Raw genomic sequence first — 20,592 nt, 5'->3', positions numbered from 1 at the left:
CCCACCTATTCCAACAGTTAAAAATTAATTAAACAGGGAACAAATATTTATAACTGAGACTTTGCATGTGACAGATATAAACATACCATGTCTTGTACCTTTCAGGCATTCTTATTTTTAAATAAATGGTATTCACTCGTGAATGAACATGTTTAAAACCAAATGGCTACATTAAAGATAATGGAAAACTCAAGTTCACTTTCAAAAATTATTGCATTTATAATGATTTAAATAGCTCATTACTGAGAGTTCCATTCCAAAGTTTCAGTAAACCCATAGAGTTTTATAAACACATTTTTTTTTTTTTCTACTGTTACCGCTGTTCACTCTATTGAAGTAAGGAGCTATGTGGACTCATTTCAAATGTCCTTAGATTATATGTCACTCTAAGGAAACCCTTTTTCCAGATAAGTTGTAAAGAACATGTATTTTTTAATGGCAGGTATTTTATCATCTCTGGCCATTTAGATTATAGGTGTGGGATCCTGTTTTATATGGCAGCCTGCTACCGGGGAACTTTTCTTTCAGCTGCTCTAGTTAGAAAAGCTGCTGCCAAACAAAACAGTAGGAGGGAAGCTGTAAAAACGCTTTAAAATGCTAAAAAAAGAAATAAGTGAGCAAGCAGCAATCTAAACATAAACCAGAGGACTCTTCCCATGACCCACGTTTAAGGGAAAGAAATAGAAGAAGATGCAGAGAATTAACAGTATAGCAATTTCAAGCCACATTCAAGATATTTAGAAGAAATAGAAATTATTCAGACAACTACAAGTAAGCTGGTACACTAAAATCATCCTGACACAAATCTCAGACATTCTTTTGAGTGAGACAGGCCTGGTGTCATGATATTTTCTCAAAAAAATGAGAAGTTATAGAACCTGGGGGGAAAAAAAAATATATATATATATATAGGTAGATGTATAACTGAATCCCTATGCTATACACCTGAAACCAACACAACAGTGTAAATCAACTATACATCAATAAAAATAAATTGCTTTCAAAAAATGGGAGGCTATAATACTTCAAATTATCATTATAGGTTATTTCTCTTGATTTAAGGCCTTTTATATTAACATCAGAACAATGAACTCTACAGAGTTACATGATGAAATAACCTCCAACAACAAGAACAGAAATGTCAATGCAGGAGACATAAGAGACATGGGTTCGATTCCTGGGTCAGGAAGATTCCCTGGAGGAGGGCACAGCAACCCACTCCAGTATTCTTGCCTGAAGAATCCCATGGACAGAGGAGCCTGGCGGGCTAAGGTCCATGGGATCACAAAGAGTTGGACATGACTGAAGCAACTCAGCATGCACGCGCACACACACACACACACACACACCACCAACAATAATAGAAAAGTCTACATCACGCAAACTTAGTAAAATCTAGAATCCAAACATGACTATGGGAAATCAAATTGCCAAAATGGTATGGTCTCCGTCCTGCCCTTTGAAAAACTCATGATGTGTAGTAATAAGTAACCAGTATAACTCTGAAAGTTCAATCTGATATTATCTTTGATCCAGGCACACTGTTCTTTTACAAATAGATCAGTGATTTATTTAATAAAAACACTCCTTTTTTGGTTTTTTTTTTTCTTTTTTTTTCGGTTTGGAATGTATGTAACCAGATGAGTATTGAAAGTAAAATATATAGCATATTTTTTTAATATTTGAAGGATGAGTATCTTTACTTTTTCAGAGTGGGGTCCAATCCAATATTTAAACTAAACACATTGCTTCAATATTTAAGAAAAAGGCAGTTTATCCCGGAGAAAGCAACTGACTTATAAGGAGCCCCAGATAAGTCAGTCAATCGTCTGTCAGTCGACATTCGCTCGGATAACACTGGTGAGAACAGTGGGAGCCAGGGGCCCTGGGCTCCGGCCGCCACAGACAGGGACCCACTCACGGGCTTTATAAACCCGCCTGCGCTGAAGGCATCACCGCTGGGACTGCCAGGGTTCACAGAAGTTCAGCCACTTACTGCAGCTCCGGGCAGTGCAGATTGGACGCGGCACAGAGGAGCCCCTGCTCCTCACAGCTGTCCTCACAGGCCGTGCGGGGAGTTCTGTCCCTCATCCAGTAATACTTTGAGCCAATGCTGAGTTCATTACCTCTCAACAGGTCAAGTCCTGAATCCACCTCAGAACCAAGCCCCGCGTGAATCACGCTATTTTATGGTCCTATCACAGGCCTCTACTTCCTGTGAGGCCAGAAGGCATTTTCCCACTACTGCTCCCAGAGGGATGGCCCTCCCTCTGTTTCGCTCCTTTGTTCTTGTCAGAAGAGTGGCCTCCGTGCAAGGGACTCTCACTTCCTTCTTCTCAGTGGCCCTGGGTGTGTCCCAGATTAGGCTCAAGAATAACCCGCCAAGCAATTTCCAGTATAGCGGAATAAGATAATTTCCTGAATATCACCACAGCCAAGAGACAGCTTAAAAAAACCATTGGGAAATAACAGTCTCTTGAAGAGATACTGATGTTGTAGTTGGAGGTTATCTTATCATGTCAGGCTTCCGACATGCTCAGTTGGTAAAGAATCCATCTGCAATTCAGGAGACCCCGGTTCAATCCCTGGGTTAGGAAAATCCCCTGGAGAAGGGAACCGCTACCCACTCTAGTATTCTGGTCTGGAGAATTCCATGGACTATACCATCCATGGGGTTGCGAAGAGTCGGACATAACTGAGCAACCTTCACTTTCACTTATCATGGGACTCTGAAGATTTCATTGTTCTGATGCTAATGAAAAACACAAAATCTGAAACATCATCTTGGTGGGTCATCGTTAATGTTACCTGTCCTTCCTAAACCTTACTCTAAAATTATGCTAGCCTGTATAGATTCTCTCCAACAATAATCAAATACATGAAAAGAGCACTAACTAAAGAGAATACATAGGCAATGTCATGAAGACTTAAAAGATGATAAAAAGTCTCACGTGATAGTAAGTAAAATAATAACAGCTCACAGTCTGCAAAATGACAATGTCAAGGAAATAAGTCTAATCTCATTAAGCTGTTTGTGTCTTCCTAAGGAAATTATCTGTAGCCTTTGCAACACAAGATCAAATACATGAACAAAATTTAAGAGTCACTTGTCCATATCAAAGAATGGAGTCATGTGTTATGAGGATTTCAGGCTAACAGGTTCATTATTCATTTCATAATATTTATTGAGCACCTACTTACTAGGGACCAAGCAATGGGGGCACAGTGACAGTCAACAGAGACACAGTCAAGATTTCTTTAGCCCTCGTAGTCTGGGAAGCAGATCTTCAGATGGCATTTATAAAATATATATATGATTATAAATGGTGGCATCTGGGACGAAGAAAAGTCAGTTTATTTTAAGGATACATAAAGTAACCCTGATATTTGAATATGGAAGCTGTGAAAACTGATGGATTATTAATAATACTATCTATCCTTTTGTGGTCTCTGTTGTTTCCAACACCTTAAAAAGTACTTAAAAGCTTTTAGTGTCTTAAGACTTTTTATACCATCTTGTTATAACTGAAAAGCAATGCAGAAACTGAGATGTACATAAGAAAGCATAAATGAAACGCAATTAGATACAGAGGCAGGACATGAGCAGGAACAAGAAGCAGTTTGGTTTGGTGGAAGCTTCTGCAAGAGGAAGTAGGGCCTGATAGAGAGACCTTAGGGACTACTAATATCAGTCCATAAGGATATGGATTACTAACTCGTCCATGGAGCTGGAAAATAAGAGATAGGTATAGGCTACATAAAAGCAGAGACACGACTTTGCCATTAGTCTGTATGTTGTATGTATGTATATGTAGAGACATTACTACATAAAAGCCAAGACATTACTCTGCCAACAAAGGTCCATCTAGTCAAGGCTATGGTTTTTCCAGTGGTCATGTATGGATGTGAGAGTTGGACTATAAAGAAAGCTGAGTGCTGAAGAATTGATGGTTTTGAACTGTGGTGTTGGAGAAGACTTTTGAGAGTCCCTTGGACTGCAAGGAGATCCAACCAGTCCATCATAAAGGAGATCAGTCCTGGGTGTTCATTGGAAGGACTGATATTGAAGCTGAAACTCCAATACTTTGGCCACCTGATGCGAAGAGCTGACTCATTGGAAAAGACCCTGATGCTGGGAAAGATTGAGGGCAGGAGTAGAAGGGGACGACAGAGGATGAGATGGTTGGATGGCATCACCAACTCAATGGACATGGGTTTGGGTGGACTCTCGGAGTTGGTGATTGACAGGGAGGCCTGGCGTGCTGCAGTCCATGGGATCACAAAGAGTTGGACACGACTGAGCGACTGAACTGAACTGATAGGCTATATTGAGGAGGAAGAATTTTGGGTCAGTAACTGACTAGATATAAAAGACTTTTGAGAATTCAAATCGAAGATTCCCAAAGGAACAATGGGCTATGAGCATAAAGTAGGATCAACAATAAGTATGGTTTTGAACCCACTGAGTTTCAGTGTCTAATAGCATGTCCAGCTGAAGCTCGTCAGAAAGGACAGAACTGGAAACACAGACTTGTCATCCTCTCAGAAGTGACTGTTGCTACTGGAAGGGTCGGAAAAGAGGAGAGCAGAGGCAGGGGAAATTACTAAAGAATCTTGAGGGAATTTGGTGGTGGGGAAATGTTGGCAAGCCAAGAGGAGCTTCAGGGTGGCAAGTGAAGGAGGATTGATGAGGAAACCAAGGGAACAGGATGAAAAAATAATCAGCGAAATTAAGTTCTGGGGAGAGATTAGGGGACCCAAAGAATAAGAACAGGGTTCAAGGAATCCAAGGATCCAGGGAATGAGAACTGGACTGGGAAGGGAGAGGGGTTCACTGTTTGCTAATTATTAATCACATTTCAAACATCAGAGGCAAGTCTCAGAAGTAATGGCTGCTTCCATATGCCAGCCAGCTCTGGATAAGAGTACATCCTCTTCAAGAGAAGATTCCAGATGACTCCCTTTTGTCTTTGATGAATCTATGTATTTTCATCAATTAGATGAATATATATAAACTAGCAAATATGAACATTAAAAAAGAGTGCATATCTATTATACATTTCTCACTGCTTAAAATGGGATTGTATGGGGAAGGTGTCAGGCCACACTTAACATCACTTTCTTCTAACAGACAAAAATGGTAAATCCGCTGGAGATATTCAGATCACTCATAAAAATGGTAGGTTCTGGGAGGTTATCTTAGAAGCAATGGGTGGAATGCATAAAGAGGGGAGAGACAATGCTTACAAATATCATTTAAGAGACCATCCCAATAATTAATTCATAAGGCTGTGGGTTACTAACTCATCCATAGAGTTTAAAAAAAGAGACAACCACAGGCTACATCAAAGAGGAAGAATTTTGTATCAGTAACTGACTAACTAGATACAAAAGACTTTTGAGAATTCAAATCCAAGATTCCCAAGGGAACAGTGTGCTATGAGCATAAAGCAAGATCAATAATAAGTCTGCTTTTATAAATGGAAATAAAGGGAAGGCAGGACCCTAAACTGCTATTGAGAGTCTTATGCCTTACTCATTATATAGGACCATACACTCTTGGACGTTTAGGATGAAATTCCAAACAGCTTTTAAACAATTAAGTCCAAATAACATTTTAGGACTTAATAGGTATATTTAATTAAATATGTTTTTTATTTAATTATATCTAAGTGTATGGACTACTATTTTATAAGAATACAGGAAACTGGTAATTATATCAAGTTACTATCTCAAGGTATACCATGCTGTTCACTAAATCTTTCACTAAAGTGGAAAGCACTAGTCACTCAGTCGTGTCTGACTCTTTGTGACCCCACAAACTGTAGTCCCCGAGGCTCCTCTGTCCATGGAATTCTCCAGACAAGAATACTGAAGTGTTTAGCCTTTCCCTTCTCCAGAAGATCTTCCTGACCCAGGGATGGAACTCAGGTCTCCTGCATTGCAAGCAGATCCTTTACTGCCTGAGCCATCAGGGATATGAACCAAAATTTAGTAAGAATATAGCAAACTGGTAATTCTATCAGGTTAATATCACAACGCATATCACGCTGGTCACTAAATCTTGGCAATGCTGGATTCAGAATCCAGTTAAGGAATTATGGAGTTACATACCTGTGGTATCCACCTGGAAGACACGAAGCTTGTCACTTCTATTACAGACAAGCCAGTTTGGGAAAGCTGATTGATAAATTCAATTTTTATATCTGTAGGAACTATAACCTAAGGAAACATTAAAAATCTCATGTTATTTGCGTAGAGTCTAAGGCACATAAATAGAAATTAATTCTTAACTGAAAGCAAATAATATTTAAGATGTATAAATTCAAGTAGTGACTGAGAACAAAGATAATCATCTAATATATGAAATCCACATAAGCCTTTAGACTCTGAGTAAATATGTAGATTTAACATTTTAAATAAACTGTGTAAAATAGACATCAAACTACCTTTTCATTCTGCAATCCATCCCTAGGTCCAACTTCTACTATTTTAACATATTCAGGGAATCCAGATAACTGGGCTGATTCCTGAAATGGAAAATACAAGGCAAGAAAAAGAGATAACTGTTATGTCATCAAAGCTGCTTATATGAAAAGTCAAACAATTCCACTTTGTTAAGATTAAGTTCTCACCCTGGAAAGTTAAGAAAGGTAAGAAATCAATACAATGATATAATGCAAAATACAAGGTTTACCCTATTAACAACATGAAGTCATTTTTTTCTTACAATCCAGTAATAGTATAATTGGGCATCCCTGGTGGATCAGCAGTACAGAATCTGCCTGGGATGCAGAAGGCGAAGGAGACATGGGTTCAATCCTTGGATCATGAAGATCCCCTGGAGGAGGGCATGGCAACCCACTCCAGTATTCTTGCCTGGAGAATCCATGGACAGAGGAGCCTGGTGGGCTACAGTCCATAGGGTTGCAAAGAGTCAGACACAACTGAAGCGACTGAGCATAGCATAATAGTCTAATTATGATTAAAACTCAAAAGATGAACTTCAAAAATAAAACTGTCAAGAAGAAGACTTAGGATCTAAAGATCAGATTTGTTGAGTATTTCTGCGTGTGATGATAAACAGCATGATTTGAGTTCATTAAAAAAAAATAGATCTTTGTATTAACAGACTTCTGCACTTTCCTTCACTTGCCAAGTGTGAGTTCAGATTTCTTGCCTGTGCTGGTGAAGATGTGTTGTTTATTTCTTGTCTGTGTCACGCAGCATGACCTGCACCTACACACAGCTTCCTGAAGGTCAGACTCCCCCACCCCCGCCAGGGTGACCCAATCCTGGATATTCCCATCTGTCCCTAAACTAAGGATTATGGACATACTATGTTTAGAAGGACACTAGTTTAAAACAGGAGAAATAGAAACAGACTTTCTCAACTTCATATTGCAGTTAAAATTGGAAATAGGCTACATCTTTCCAGACGGAACAAACATGACCTCCTGCTATCTCTAAGCGCAGTTAAGTACCGGTAATCAATCATCAAAGTCTTCAAGCTAACAGAACTGAACCAGATCAGCATAACCCGTGCTTCTAAGTTTTCATTTACTTGTTTTTTTTTTTTTGTTTTTTGTCTTGCCTTCCATCAGGGATGATTAATCTGGGCTGACCAATTTGTACTGTCTCTGTCCTGGTAACAACCACAAGCATACAGTGATGAAGTGGCTATTTTGGGTGTGGGACTCTGTTTCCATAACATGGAGGAACATGCCCTGCCCGCCCTTGGAGGATCTATAGCTGCTGCTTGATTTTATCAGCATTCTGTGCTAACTAACTAAGCAAAAGAACCCAGATGGTTTCTGTTACAAAGTTTACATACCACCCTCTGCAATGTCCACAAAATCAGGCAGTTCAATAAGCAAAAATTAACCAAAAAGGAAACGGACTCTCATTCCTGCATCTCCTGAGCAGGTTGTGATGCACGCAGTTGGGAGGGTGAGGCCCGAGTGAGGACTTGTGCAGTTTCTCACCCTTAGGCTCGGTTTTGGATGGTGATCACAGCCGTCATTTCATCCAAACAGTACAGGAGAGGGGGGCATGGAAAGGCAGAGCAAATAAAGAGAAGCTCACTCCTCTCTCTTATTACATCCAGCCCTAAAACTACCAAAAAAAAAAAAAAAAAAACCAAAAAACTAGGCAATCTTAAACCATGTGGTCTTACTATTGTTGACTGTTTCCTGAAACTCATTTCCAATAGCAATTAGCTTGGAGCATACAGGGGATGAAAAATATTTCTTTATTAAACAACAACATTTAACAGAGAATATGAACATGGTACTTTTCAAGGTGACAGCAGTATGCTGAGTATAATTAAAGGGACCTCCCCTTGCATCACTGTTGTAAGTGGCAGAGGTAGCAAACAATATTAAGAAATTAAAGTACAATCCCCCACCAATTACTGTTATTTCTGTCAAACCGGAATATGTCCTCACTTGATATTATTTTACATTTCTTCTTGAATCTAACACTAGCATTTTGTCTTCTAGGCATGGATATGTATAACCTCTTCCTGAATACCTGAGAAATCAGAAGTAAGTTATAATGTGTTCAGTAAGCTCAAAGAACATTTCCCTTTAAATAGCATGTGCGTGCATGCATACTAAGGCGCTTCAGTCCTGTCAATTCTGTGTGACCCTACGGACTACCTTAAAAATCCACCTCTATTCACTACCATTTCTCTTACCTTGTATATCTAATGGGTACCTAACTGGTACATTTATTACTGGTTCTATTTTGGCATATACCCAACACCTAGCACTTAGTTGGGTATAAGTGAGAAGGAAACGGCAACCCACTCCAGTGCTCTTGCCTGGAGAATCCCATGGACAGAGGAGCCTGGTGGGCTGCTGTCCATGGGGTCGCATAGAGTCAGACACGACTGAAGCGACTTAGCAGGCATGCATGCATTGGAGAAGGAAACTGCAACCCATTCCAGTATTCTTGCCTGGAGAATCCCAGAGACAAAGGATCCTGGTGGGCTGCCGTCTATGCGGTCGCACAGAGTCGGACACGACTGAAGCGACTTAGCAGCAGCAGCTGCACTTCCTAAGTGCTTGTTGATTACATTAGTGAATCTCTTTTGTCATTGGCTTTATTTAAATTGTCATCCTTTTCCACTCAGTCTATTGCTTCCTAAGTATTCTCCCTAATCTTATTTTCCATGATTAAAATCTTTCAGAATCTACCATTTATTTGGAGAGATCTATCAACCTAAGGTAAAAGATGATGCATGACTAACTCTGACCTTCTACCACAATCTACTTCAAGCATCCTGTGATTTTAGCTGGGCTAGAGTCATGTCCTGCTCACTTTCATGACTGTACACATGAAGTTACTTTTCGTTGGAAAGAGCTTCTATCCACAGGGGAAATGTTCCACCAAACCCGTGTCTCTTCTTCACAGGCACAGGACTGGACTTCATTTCTCCCCTAAGAGTCACGTTTGAACAAGTTCAGCTGGCAGAACATGAAGGTGAATGCTATGTACCCCTTTCAGGCTTGGCCCATGAAAATACCCCATGTACATGCATCCATGCTCCTTCCCTTCCAGACAGCTTGATGTAAATGAGTATGGCAAACTTTGAATCTGATAAAGACAAAAAAAGAAAAAAGAAAGGAAGCTACACTTGAATCACTACTTGAAAAATAATTCCATACGAAGCAATTGTTTTGTCATAGAAAAATAAACATCAACTGCGTTACAATATTGAGAGGTATATCTTTTATAGCTACTAATTGTGAGAAAAAGATGAAGGGTCTGAAGTTTTACTTTACTTGCAAGCTAACAAGCTGAGCCTGCCATGGATGCTGGTAGAAGACACAAGAACTCTGGGTCAGAAAAGAAAAAAAGTATTATCACTCCTAACAACCACCGTAGTTAGAGGATCAGGATTTCTGTGGTTCTCCAAGCGCAATTTCCAGGAGGAAAAGAGGACCATGTAACGTTTGCACAGGCAATGGGTTCCATTATAGGAAAGGAACTCCAAGCACATGGAGCTTGAAACTTTGGTAACGGGCAGTTATGGCCCCTTAGTGACAGAGGTAGACATGTGTTTATGATGCTTGACCATGAGTTCGCCTGCCTTTTGTCCCAGAGAAAGACACTCCCCCTTGGCTCCAGAAGGATACACTAGTTCTGTCATTCAAAGCTGCTTGGCATACAAAAATCCTTGGAAAGAGAGTTTGGAACAAAGGTATTTGTGCCTCTGCTTGTAAGACAAACAGAAATTCAAGACGCCCATGAAGAATTATTTCCCAATAATACCCACTCTTCGTTTTTACACCATCTTGTTTTATGGCAAATTGTCACATTAATAAACCATTCTGTTTTGCCCCTTTGATAAATGAACAGGAGCTAGAACCAAATCAGTTCAATTTATCTTATGAAAATATTTATTTAAAGCTAGTCCAGCAGGTGGCTTCCAGGGTGGCACAATGGTAAAGAATCTGCCTGCCAATGCAGGAGACATGAGTTATACCCCTGGGTCAGGAAGATCCCCTGGAGGAGGAAACAGCAACCCACTCCAGTACTCCTGCCTGTAAAATCCCATGGACAGAGGAGCCTGAAGGATGATAGCCCATGGGGTCACAAGACAGTTGCACACCACTTAGGAACTAAACAACAACAGCAGCAAAGAACAGCAACAGTCTCAACAGACCTCCAAGGAACAGGAGAAAAACAGCCTACAATACAATACAGAAATAGCCATGCCCACTCCTCCTGAGGGTCCTGGAGCCAACCAGCAGAATGAATCCTATGCCGCAGTGGCCTCGGCATCAGAAACCTGGAGTTGTTTACGCTGTACCTTTTTTATGACGGTGGGTATGTTACTATGTTCAGTGCTATCATATATCCAGGCAGCAGTGGTGGCAATCCAGGCAATGGAGGTTTGATCAGCAGTGTGATTCCAGGGTGCCTCATCCGAGTTATGGGCCTCCGAGGACCCATCGGCAGCCATAATTTATTGCCATAATTCATAGCGCCTCCCCAAGGTGTCTTTAACATCTCAGTCCACAGTTTGCCAAATGGCAGACAAATAAGCTAGGCCAATGACCACAACCCACGAGTCCATAAAAACATGGGAAAGGCCTCCAGTTCCACTGGACGAGTAGAGTGATCACAGTCCTTTTCAGTTCTGCATGGCAGCCTGGGAGGTTTCCCAACCACAGGAGCCCAGTGGTCATCATCAGGTTTCAGCTCAGCTGAAACATCATCCAACCACGCTAAGAAAAGCACCGTGAAGAGAAGGGTCCCCACTGAGCTGGTAGCTTTGTTCCAGGCGGCGGAATGGACGACAGAGGGCAATGACTACTTTTCGTGTGTAAAGCTCAGATTGCACTGGGGACAGGCCAGCCACTTTCTCAAATATACCATTTCCATTTGATTAGTGAGGACTGCTGAAAATGTCTGACCTCGTTAGCCACCACCTCCAGGCTGAATCCCCAAAATGGAAATATGGGCCAGAGAGTCAGAGAAACCTCCCTGAGTCAAGCATCCAGTTAAAAAAAGGACTCCATGGCAGGCTGACAACTGATTTTCCAAAGAGACCTGGGAGGCTGTGTCAGGACAGTAACGGATACACAGCCCTCCAAAGTGCCAGGAGGAGGAGGCTTCCTGACTTTGCCAGAAGCTTCAATTTGCCAAATCACCAGTCACAGAGTCTCGGAGCTCCAGGAGATCAGAGATTTGGGGGATTCCCCCAACGGTGTGTCTGCTTCACTGCATGTAGCTCTTCCTACTGAGATGGGACCTTTGGCATTTATGGGACAGAAAATCACAGTCACAATATGCTCCAGTTTTTACTACACATTCAGATGTGGAAGCAGCAAGGCCTCACCCACAAGGCTGCCTCACCTCCCCTTTGCCGCTGGGAATACTGCTGAACCCCGTCAGCTGAATCAGGACACCCACCACCACGGGACTGATAAGATGGTGACTTGGTAAGAGTCCCCAGTCTTCCCACTGGCCCCTAGCACACTCAGATAGATGCTATCCATGCACCAATAATCATCTTTTGCCTAAAACAGCTGAAGGAGGAAGGACAGCAATGATGAGGGGGTGCAGAAGGACCCCCAGCACAGGACAGCACAGCAGCTGTCCACTGGCTCAAAACAATGAACTTGCAAAGTCTCAGGTCTACACAAAGCCCTTTACCAGAAAGCAAAATCATCATTTCCGACACCATCTATTTTAACCTTGGTAACCCCTGGAATTAGTGTCCATAGCTGTGCTGGTTTCCAACAGAATCATCAGCTTGTTCCCTCTTCCTGACAAGGGCCAAACTTGTACATGCTTCCATTGTTAAGATACCATCTCTTACCAGTTACAGTATAAGGGCTAAGAGAGTTTTGCAAGGTGGCAAGGCTGACTTTAAAATTCGTCTATAATTCTTTGGGTCCTTTCTCATTTTCTAGCGGGCTGCTTTTCAGCACCTTATACATAATCTGGGGCAGCAGCAGCCCTGTACTCTTCAGGGACTCAGTCATGGTTCCTTACATAGGGGTCTGCCCTGCCCAGGGAACTCTCCGCAGAGTTTCTGTAGAGCAGCTAGGGCTCTCTGCAGACCTTTCGCTGCCTTCTCTAGTTGTATCAAGCTGGTAAGGACAGATTCCAGGGCAGCTAAGAAGGTCCAACTGTCGCTATTCCTTACTAACAAGAATCACTTATCTTAACTCCTCATCTCCCAACTCAACCAGAGTTCTTATGATTCACCTGGCTCCCTCTCATAATGTTGTCCAAATTTCTTCTTTCGACACTTCCAGTAACTACTGATGGACAGAGAGAAGAGACCCTTCAGCCCACCCAGGACTCATCTTAGTCCTAGTTTTCACAATGGATGGACTTGAGACTGACCAGTAGATACCTAGGGATGTTCCCCTTCTCTGAGAAGAGCCAGCACAAGCGTGGCATCACTCAATTGTTGAACGTATTAATAAGTCCCCGAAACCAGACAGCAGCCATCTTCCCAGGTCCTCATCTTTAACAAGCAACAAAGCAGAGGACCATCTGTTGCTCCACCAACTATGAAACATGTCTGCTACCAATTCCTGTGCATGTGTATGTGTGTGTGTGCACACATGTGTGCACACACTCAGTCATGTCTGACTCTTTGCGACCCCATAGACTGTAGCCTGCCAGGTTCCTCTGTCCTTGGAATTTTCTGGCAAGAATGCTGGAGTGGGTTGCCACTTCCTACTCCTGACCCAGGATCTTTCTGACCCAGGGATTGAAACTCCATCTCTTGGGTCTCCTGAACTAGCAAGTGGATTCTTTACCACTAGCGCCACCTGGGAAGCCCTGATTTCACTCAAATTCCTTTAACCACCTGACTACCCTCATTCTTCCTTTTGCAGAAAGTCATGTCTCTCTCCACAACAGTTCATCCACAAAGCTGTCAAAATCCATGAAAGGCGATGGTATTACCACACATGCTAGCTAATAAGTGGCCCTGCCAGTGTTCTGGATGCTGGCAGAGGCCATGCGACTCTTGAGTCAAAGACAAGAGGCTTTACTATTCACCTTGATAGCAGCAGCCACAGCACCAACAGTTTTGTACTGGTTCCCTAAGCATTACCGGAGCGGTGCTTGGGGAACCAGACCATTTCAACATGTCTGCCCTTTGTTCTGAAAAGACGCACTATTACCCAAGGCCACTTGCTACACAAACACTTCGCAAAGATATTTTCAAAGGAAGCTAGTAAGACATGCAGAAATGTGAGAGACCCATGAAGAATCATGTCTCAACACTATGATGACCTCAATTACTGTCCTCAATCAAAACACTTAACTCATTATTCAAGATTCAACTCGTTACCTACTCAGGACTTTTGTGACCTCCGTGGAGAATTAAGCACAGTTAACCCTTAAACAACATGGGAGTTAAAGGGTGCCAGCCCTTCACTCCACGCATTCAAATGCACACAATTCCTTCCCATCCACAGTTCCTCCTACCTGTGCTTCTGTATCTGTGGATTCAACCCACCACACATCCCATCAGGTAGCACTGTAGAATTCACTATTCAAAAATACCCACGTAGAAGTGGACCTGCACAGTTCAGACCTTTGTTCAAGAGTCAACTGCAATTTCATTTCTATGAATCCACTACACTTTGTAGAGATGTCCTATAAAAGATATCTTAATTACTTATTTGCCTGCCTGTTTCCCATTTTTTATTATAATCTTTCAGGATGGACACATAGTAAGTGCTTAATTACATTGCTGAATGAATGAACAAATTCACATCTAAAATTCAGAAAAGCAAAGCTGACCTTCCATATATACAACACTTATTAACCAGCATTATTAGAGTTATTGGATATATGAAAATGAACCAACTGCACAATAATCTCTGCCCATAACAAGATTACATTTTAAGGGAATAGGGGTCTGTGTGCTACCTTCTGGGAGAGGGGTGGGGGGAACATGGCACTATTCACATACACAGAATATATGAGTTGATGAATGACTTATAAGTTCCAAGGAATTATGTTCTAGTCTACAGAACTGGGCGCCACTGTCCTTAAACAGGTCTATAATATAAATTTATTTTTATGGAATTAAAAGCCCTGTTACTGAGCTTACTGCCTCCTGTTTAATGTGGAGTAGTGTATGATACTAGTGAATAACAAAAGATGTATTATCCAGAATAAGGGTTTCAAAATGCCAGGGTTACATGACTGAATGTATGCCCACATCTGGAATTGGATTTCTAAAAGTTCACTTTCATAGGGCAAAAACTGAAGCAATACTATCTTACATTTATGTGTTGCCTTGTTATTCCAAAGCACTTTTCTATCTGCATTTCATCTGTGGAGCTCCTCTGTGGGGAAGGCAGACTGAGAGAGAGACTAAATGACTTTCTAAGGTTCCCAACTACGTTTCTTGGCTCCTGTTCTAGTTTTCTTTAGGATGAGATTAAATATATCACCAACTACTGAGCTTTGTTTGAAAAAGTAATAATGAACCATTCTTTCATGAAGAACATAAATGGGCTGCTTTAATTCACATTTTTCAATCTTAAATAAAATTAAATAGAACACATACTTTCATGGGAATTTCTCCAAAATCTTTAGGGAGCTTGCATGTATAAATATGTTATTACATATATATATTTTATATATACTATATAACACACATATATTTTAATTCCCAGCAGTCAATATAGGTGGCTTCTACATATGCAATCAACCTTCCTGGTGGTGACAGATATGATTCATTGTTCACTCCACAAACACCACTTTTTCTTCCCTAGGAAAATGATGCCATCCACAGTAGAAATTTCTAGACAGAATTTTAAACTTTCTAATCATTTCATTTCTTGAGGTGTAATTCTACATGCACATAAAGTATTTGTGTATATGGAGATAACCTATTTCATAGTCCATATTCCCCTGGAGAACTGATACAATGGCCAAATCAAATGCTTCCACTACAGAGATAAAAAGTTTGAATCAAGAAATTGCAAGATTTTCTTTTGAAATGAAACTGGATTTTTTAGAGAGCATTAGATGTCCACTTTTCCAAAAGAATCTCATTTTGCCATCTCATCTGAAACATGCACACAATGCATTTTGCAGCAACATACAAGTATCCACATTCTGCTGTTTGCTGTTTCTTAGATATTAATGTCTCTTTTAACCAAACATAGTTGGAAACACATAAAGCATCATCACTGATGGAGGAGATATTCACAGGAACCTTGATTCTCTGGAACAATATAAAGATGATTCTCTCTCTGGCTGCCTTTCTGAAATGAAGGGCTGAATCAACAAAACTGATATCTGAAAACTGTCTTTCAGAATATCTATGCCCTAAGGTCAATTCAAAGGCAATCACTGACAATTTAAGAATTTATTTGTAGCCAAGTGAAAGTGTGGAAAATTCTTAATGAGATGGGAATACCAGACCATCTGACCAGCCTCCTGAGAAATCTGTATGCAACTCAAGAAGAAACAGAACTGGATATGGAACAACAGACTGGTTCCAAATAGGGAAAGGACTACATCAAGACTGTATATTGTCACCCTGCTTATTTAACTTATATGCAGAGTACATCATGAGAAACACTTGACTGGAAGAAGCACAAACTGGAATCAAGACTGCCAGAAGAAATAGCAATAACCTCAGATATGCAGATGACACCACCCTTATGGCAGAAAGTGACAAGGAACTAAAAAGCCTCCTGATGAAAGTGAAAGAGGAGAGTGAAAAAGTTGGCCTAAAGCTCAACATTCAGAAAACTAAGATCATGGCATCTGCTCCCATCACTTCATGGGAAATAGATGGGGAAACAATGGAAACAGTGTCAGACTTTATTTTTCTGGGCTCCAAAATCACTGCAGATGGTGACTGCAGCCATGAAATTAAAAGACGCTTGCTCCTTGGAAGGAAAGGTATGACCAACCTAAACAGCATATTAAAAAGCAGAAACATTACTTTGCCAACAAAGGTCCGTCTGGTCAAGGCTATGGTTTTTCCAGTGGTCATGTATGGATGTGAAAGTTGGACAGTGAAAAAAGCTGAGTGCCGAAAAATTGATGCTTTTGAACTGTGGTGTTGGAGAAGACTCTTGAGAGTCCCTTGGACTGCAAGGAGATCCAACCAGTCCATCCTAAAGCAGATCAGTCCTGGGTGTTCACTGGAAGGACTGATGCTGAAGCTGAAACTCCAATACTTTGGCCACCTCATGCGAAGAGTTGACTCATTGGAAAAGACCCTGAAACTGGGAGGAATTGGGGCAGGAGGAAGGGGACGACAGAGGATGAGACGTTGAATGGCATCACTGACTCGATGGACATGAGTTTGAGTAAACTCTGGGAGTTGATGATGGACAGGGAGGCCTGGCATGCTGCGGTTCATGGGGTCACAAAGAGTCAGACACAACTGAGCGCCTAAACTGAACTGAACCACCCTTATGGCAGAAAGTGAAAAATTAAAAAGGCTCTTGATGAAAGTGAAAGAGGAGAGTGTAAAAGCTGGCTTAAAACTCAACATTTATAATAGCCAGGACATGGAAGCAACCTAGATGCCCATCAGCAGATGAATGGATAAGGAAGCTGTGGTACATATACACCATGGAATATTACTCAGCCATTTAAAAGAATTCATTTGAACCAGTTCTAATGAGATGGATGAAACTGGAGCCCATTATACAGAGTGAAGTAAGCCAGAAAGATAAAGAACATTACAGCATACTAACACATATATATGGAATTTAGAAAGATGGTAACGACAACCCTTTATGCAAAACAGAAAAAGAGACACAGAAGTACAGAACAGACATTTGAACTCTGTGGGAGAAGGTGAGGGTGGGATGTTGCGAAAGAACAGCATGTATATTATCTATGGAAACAGGTCACCAGCGCCAGGTGGGATGCCATGAGACAAGTGCTCCAGGCCTGGTGCACTGGGAAGAGACCAGAGGAAATCGGGTGGAGAGGGAGGTGGGAGGGGGATCAGGATGGGGAATACGTGTAAATCTATTGCTGATTCATGTCAATGGATGACAAAACCCACTGAAAAAATAAATTAATTAATTAATTAAAAAAAAAAAAAAAAAGATTCCAGAATAAAAGTAAAGCTCACAGCTCTCCAAAAAAAAAAAAAAAAAAACTCAACATTCAGAAAATTAAAATCATGGCATCCAGTCCCATCACTTCATGGGAAATATATGGGGAAATAATGGAAACAGTGAGAGACTTTACTTTTTAGGGCTCCAAATCACTGCACATGGTGACTGCAGCCGTGAAATTAAAAGACACTTTCTCCTTGGAAGATAAGCTATGACCAACCTAGACAGCATATAAAAGCAGAGACATTACTTTGCCAACAAAAGTCCGTGTAGTCAAAGCTATGGTTTTTCCAGTAATCATGTATGGATGTAAGAGCTGGACTATAAAGAAAGCTGAGTGCCAAAGAACTAATGCTTTTTTTTTTCTTTTTTCTTTTGTTTCATTATTTTTTTCTATTTTTCTAAAAATGAATTAACTTATGTATTTTACTTTACAGCATTGTATTGCTTTTGCCATACATTGACTTGATGAGATCGGGTGCGTTCAGGGTAGTATGGATGTTGACCATACATTGACTTGAATCCGCCATGGGTGTACATGTGTTCCCCATCCTGAACCCCGCTCCCACCTCCCTCCCCATCCCATCCCTCTGGGTCATCCCAATGCACCAGCCCCGAGCATCCTGTATCATGCATCGAACCTGGACTGGTGACTCGTTTCACATGTGATAATATACTTGTTTCAATGCCATTCTCCCATATAATCCCGCCCTCACCCTCTCCCACAGAGTCCAAAAGACTGTTCATTGCATCTGTGTCTCTCTTGCTGTCCTGCATACAGGGTTATCATTACCATCTTTGTAAATTCCATATATATGCATTAGTATACAGTATTGGTGTTTTTCTTTCTGGCTTACTTCACTCTGTATTATAGGCTCCAGTTTCATCCACCTCATTAGAACTGATTCAAATGTATTCTTTTTACTGGCTGAGTAATATTCCATTGTGTATATGTACTACAGCTTTCTTATCCATTCATCTGCTGATGGACATCTAGGTTGCTTCCATGTCCTGGCTATTATAAACAGTGCTGCGATGAATATTGGGGTGCACGTGTCTCTTTCAATTCTGGTTTCCTCAGCGTGTATGCCCAGTAGCAGGATTGCTGGGTCATATGGCAGTTCAATTTCCAGTTTTTTAAGGAATCTCCACACTGTTCTCCATAGTGGCTATACTAGTTTGCATTCCCACCAACAGTGTAAGAGGGTTCCCTTTTCTCCACACCCTCTCCAGCATTCATTGCTTTTAGACTTTCGGATAGCAGCCTTTCTGATGGGTGTGAGATGGTACCTCATTGTGGTTTTGATTTGCATTTCTCTGATAATGAGTGATGTTGAGCATCTTCTCATGTGTTTGTTAGCCATCTGTATGTCTTCTTTGGAGAAATGTCTGTTTATTTCTTTGGCCCATTTTTTGATTGGGTCTTTTATTTTTCTGGAATTGAGCTGCAAGAGTTGCTTGTATATTTTTGAGATTAATTCTTTGTCTGTTGCTTCATTTGCTATTATTTTCTCCCATTCTGAAGGCTGTCTTTTCACCTTGCTTATAGTTTCCTTTGTTGTGCAGAAGCTTTTAATTTTAATTAGGTCCCATTTTGTTTATATTTGATTTTATTTCCAATATTCTGGGAGGTGGGTCATAGAGGATCCTGCTGTGGTTTATGTTGGAGAGTTTTTTGCCTATGTTTTCCTCTAGGAGTTTTATAGTTTCTGGTCTTACATTTAGATCTTTAATCCATTTTGAGTTTATTTTTGTGAATGGTGTTAGAAAGTGTTCTAGTTTCATTCTTTTACAAGTGATCGATCAGTTTTCCCAGCACCATTTGTTAAAGAGATTATCTTTTCTCCATTGTATATTCTTGCCTCCTTTGTCAAAGATAAGGTGTCCATAGGTACGTGGATTTATCTCTGGGCTTTCTGTTTTGTTCCATTTCTGTCTTTGTGCCAGTACCACACTGTCTTGATGACTGTGGCTTTGCAGTAGAGTCTGAAGTCAGGCAGGTTGATTCCTCCAGTTCCATTCTTCTCTCGCAAGATTGCTTTGGATATTTGACATTTTTTGTATTTCCATACAAATTGTGAAATTATTTGTTCTAGTTCTCTGAAAAATACCTTTGGTAGCTTGATAGGGATTGCACTGAATCTATAGATTGCTTTGGTTAGTATACTCATTTTCACTATATCGATTCTTCTGATCCATGAACACAGTATATTTCTCCATCTATTTGTTTCCTCTTTGATTTCTTTCATCAGTGTTTTATAGTTTTTGATATATAGGTCTTTTGTTTCTTCAGGTAGATTTATTCCTAAGTATTTTATTCTTTTCATTGCAATGGTGAATGGAATTAATTTCTCTTTCTGTTTTCTCATTGTTAGTGTATACGAATGCAAGGGATTTCTGTGTGTTAACTTTATATCCCGCAACTTTACTATATTCATTCATTAGCTCTAGTAATGTTCTGGTGGAGTCTTTAGGGTTTTCTATGTAGAGGATCATGTCATCTGCAAACAGTGAGAGTTTTACTTCTTCTTTTCCAATCTGGATTCCTTTTATTTCTTTTTCTGCTCTGATTGCTGTGGCCAAAACTTCCAAAACTATATTGAATAGTAGTGGTGAGAGTGGGAACCCTTGTCTTGTTCCTGACTTTAGGGGAAATGCATTCAATTTAATGATTATCTCAATAGATGCAGAGAAAGCCTTTGACAAAATTCAATATCCATTTATGATTAAAAAAAAACCCCTCCAGAAAGCAGGACTAGAAGGAACATACCTCAACATAATGAAAGCTATATATGACAAAACCTCAGCAAACATTGTCCTCAATGGTGAAAAATTGAAAGCATTTCCCCTAAAGTCAGAATTGATGCTTTTGAACTGTGGTGTTGGAGAAGACTCTTGAGAGTCCCTTGGACTGCAAGGATATCCAACCAGTACATCCTAAAGGGAATCAGTCCTGAATATTCATTAGAAGGACTGATGCTGAGGCTGAACAAATACCTTGGCTACC

General features: G+C 40.7%; 1 protein-coding gene across 2 annotated transcripts in view; it reads right to left on the bottom strand.

Moving 5' to 3' along the window:
• HMGCLL1 (3-hydroxymethyl-3-methylglutaryl-CoA lyase like 1) overlaps positions 1-20,592 on the bottom strand; it is a 189,637-nt gene that overhangs the window by 118,943 nt on the left and 50,102 nt on the right. For both annotated transcript variants that reach the window (XM_043450434.1, XM_043450435.1), the window contains exons 2-3: positions 6,450-6,530; positions 6,115-6,222 (exon numbers count right to left, since the gene is read on the bottom strand). In XM_043450434.1, the coding sequence (XP_043306369.1) occupies positions 6,115-6,222; positions 6,450-6,530 (189 nt within the window). The remainder of the gene's footprint in view (positions 1-6,114; positions 6,223-6,449; positions 6,531-20,592) is intronic.

The sequence above is a fragment of the Cervus canadensis genome, chromosome 28, assembly GCF_019320065.1.
Source record: "Cervus canadensis isolate Bull #8, Minnesota chromosome 28, ASM1932006v1, whole genome shotgun sequence".
Classification (NCBI taxonomy): Eukaryota; Metazoa; Chordata; class Mammalia; order Artiodactyla; family Cervidae; genus Cervus; species Cervus canadensis.
Note: the sequence above shows the minus strand (reverse complement) of the source record. Positions and strands in the feature narration are given on the sequence as shown.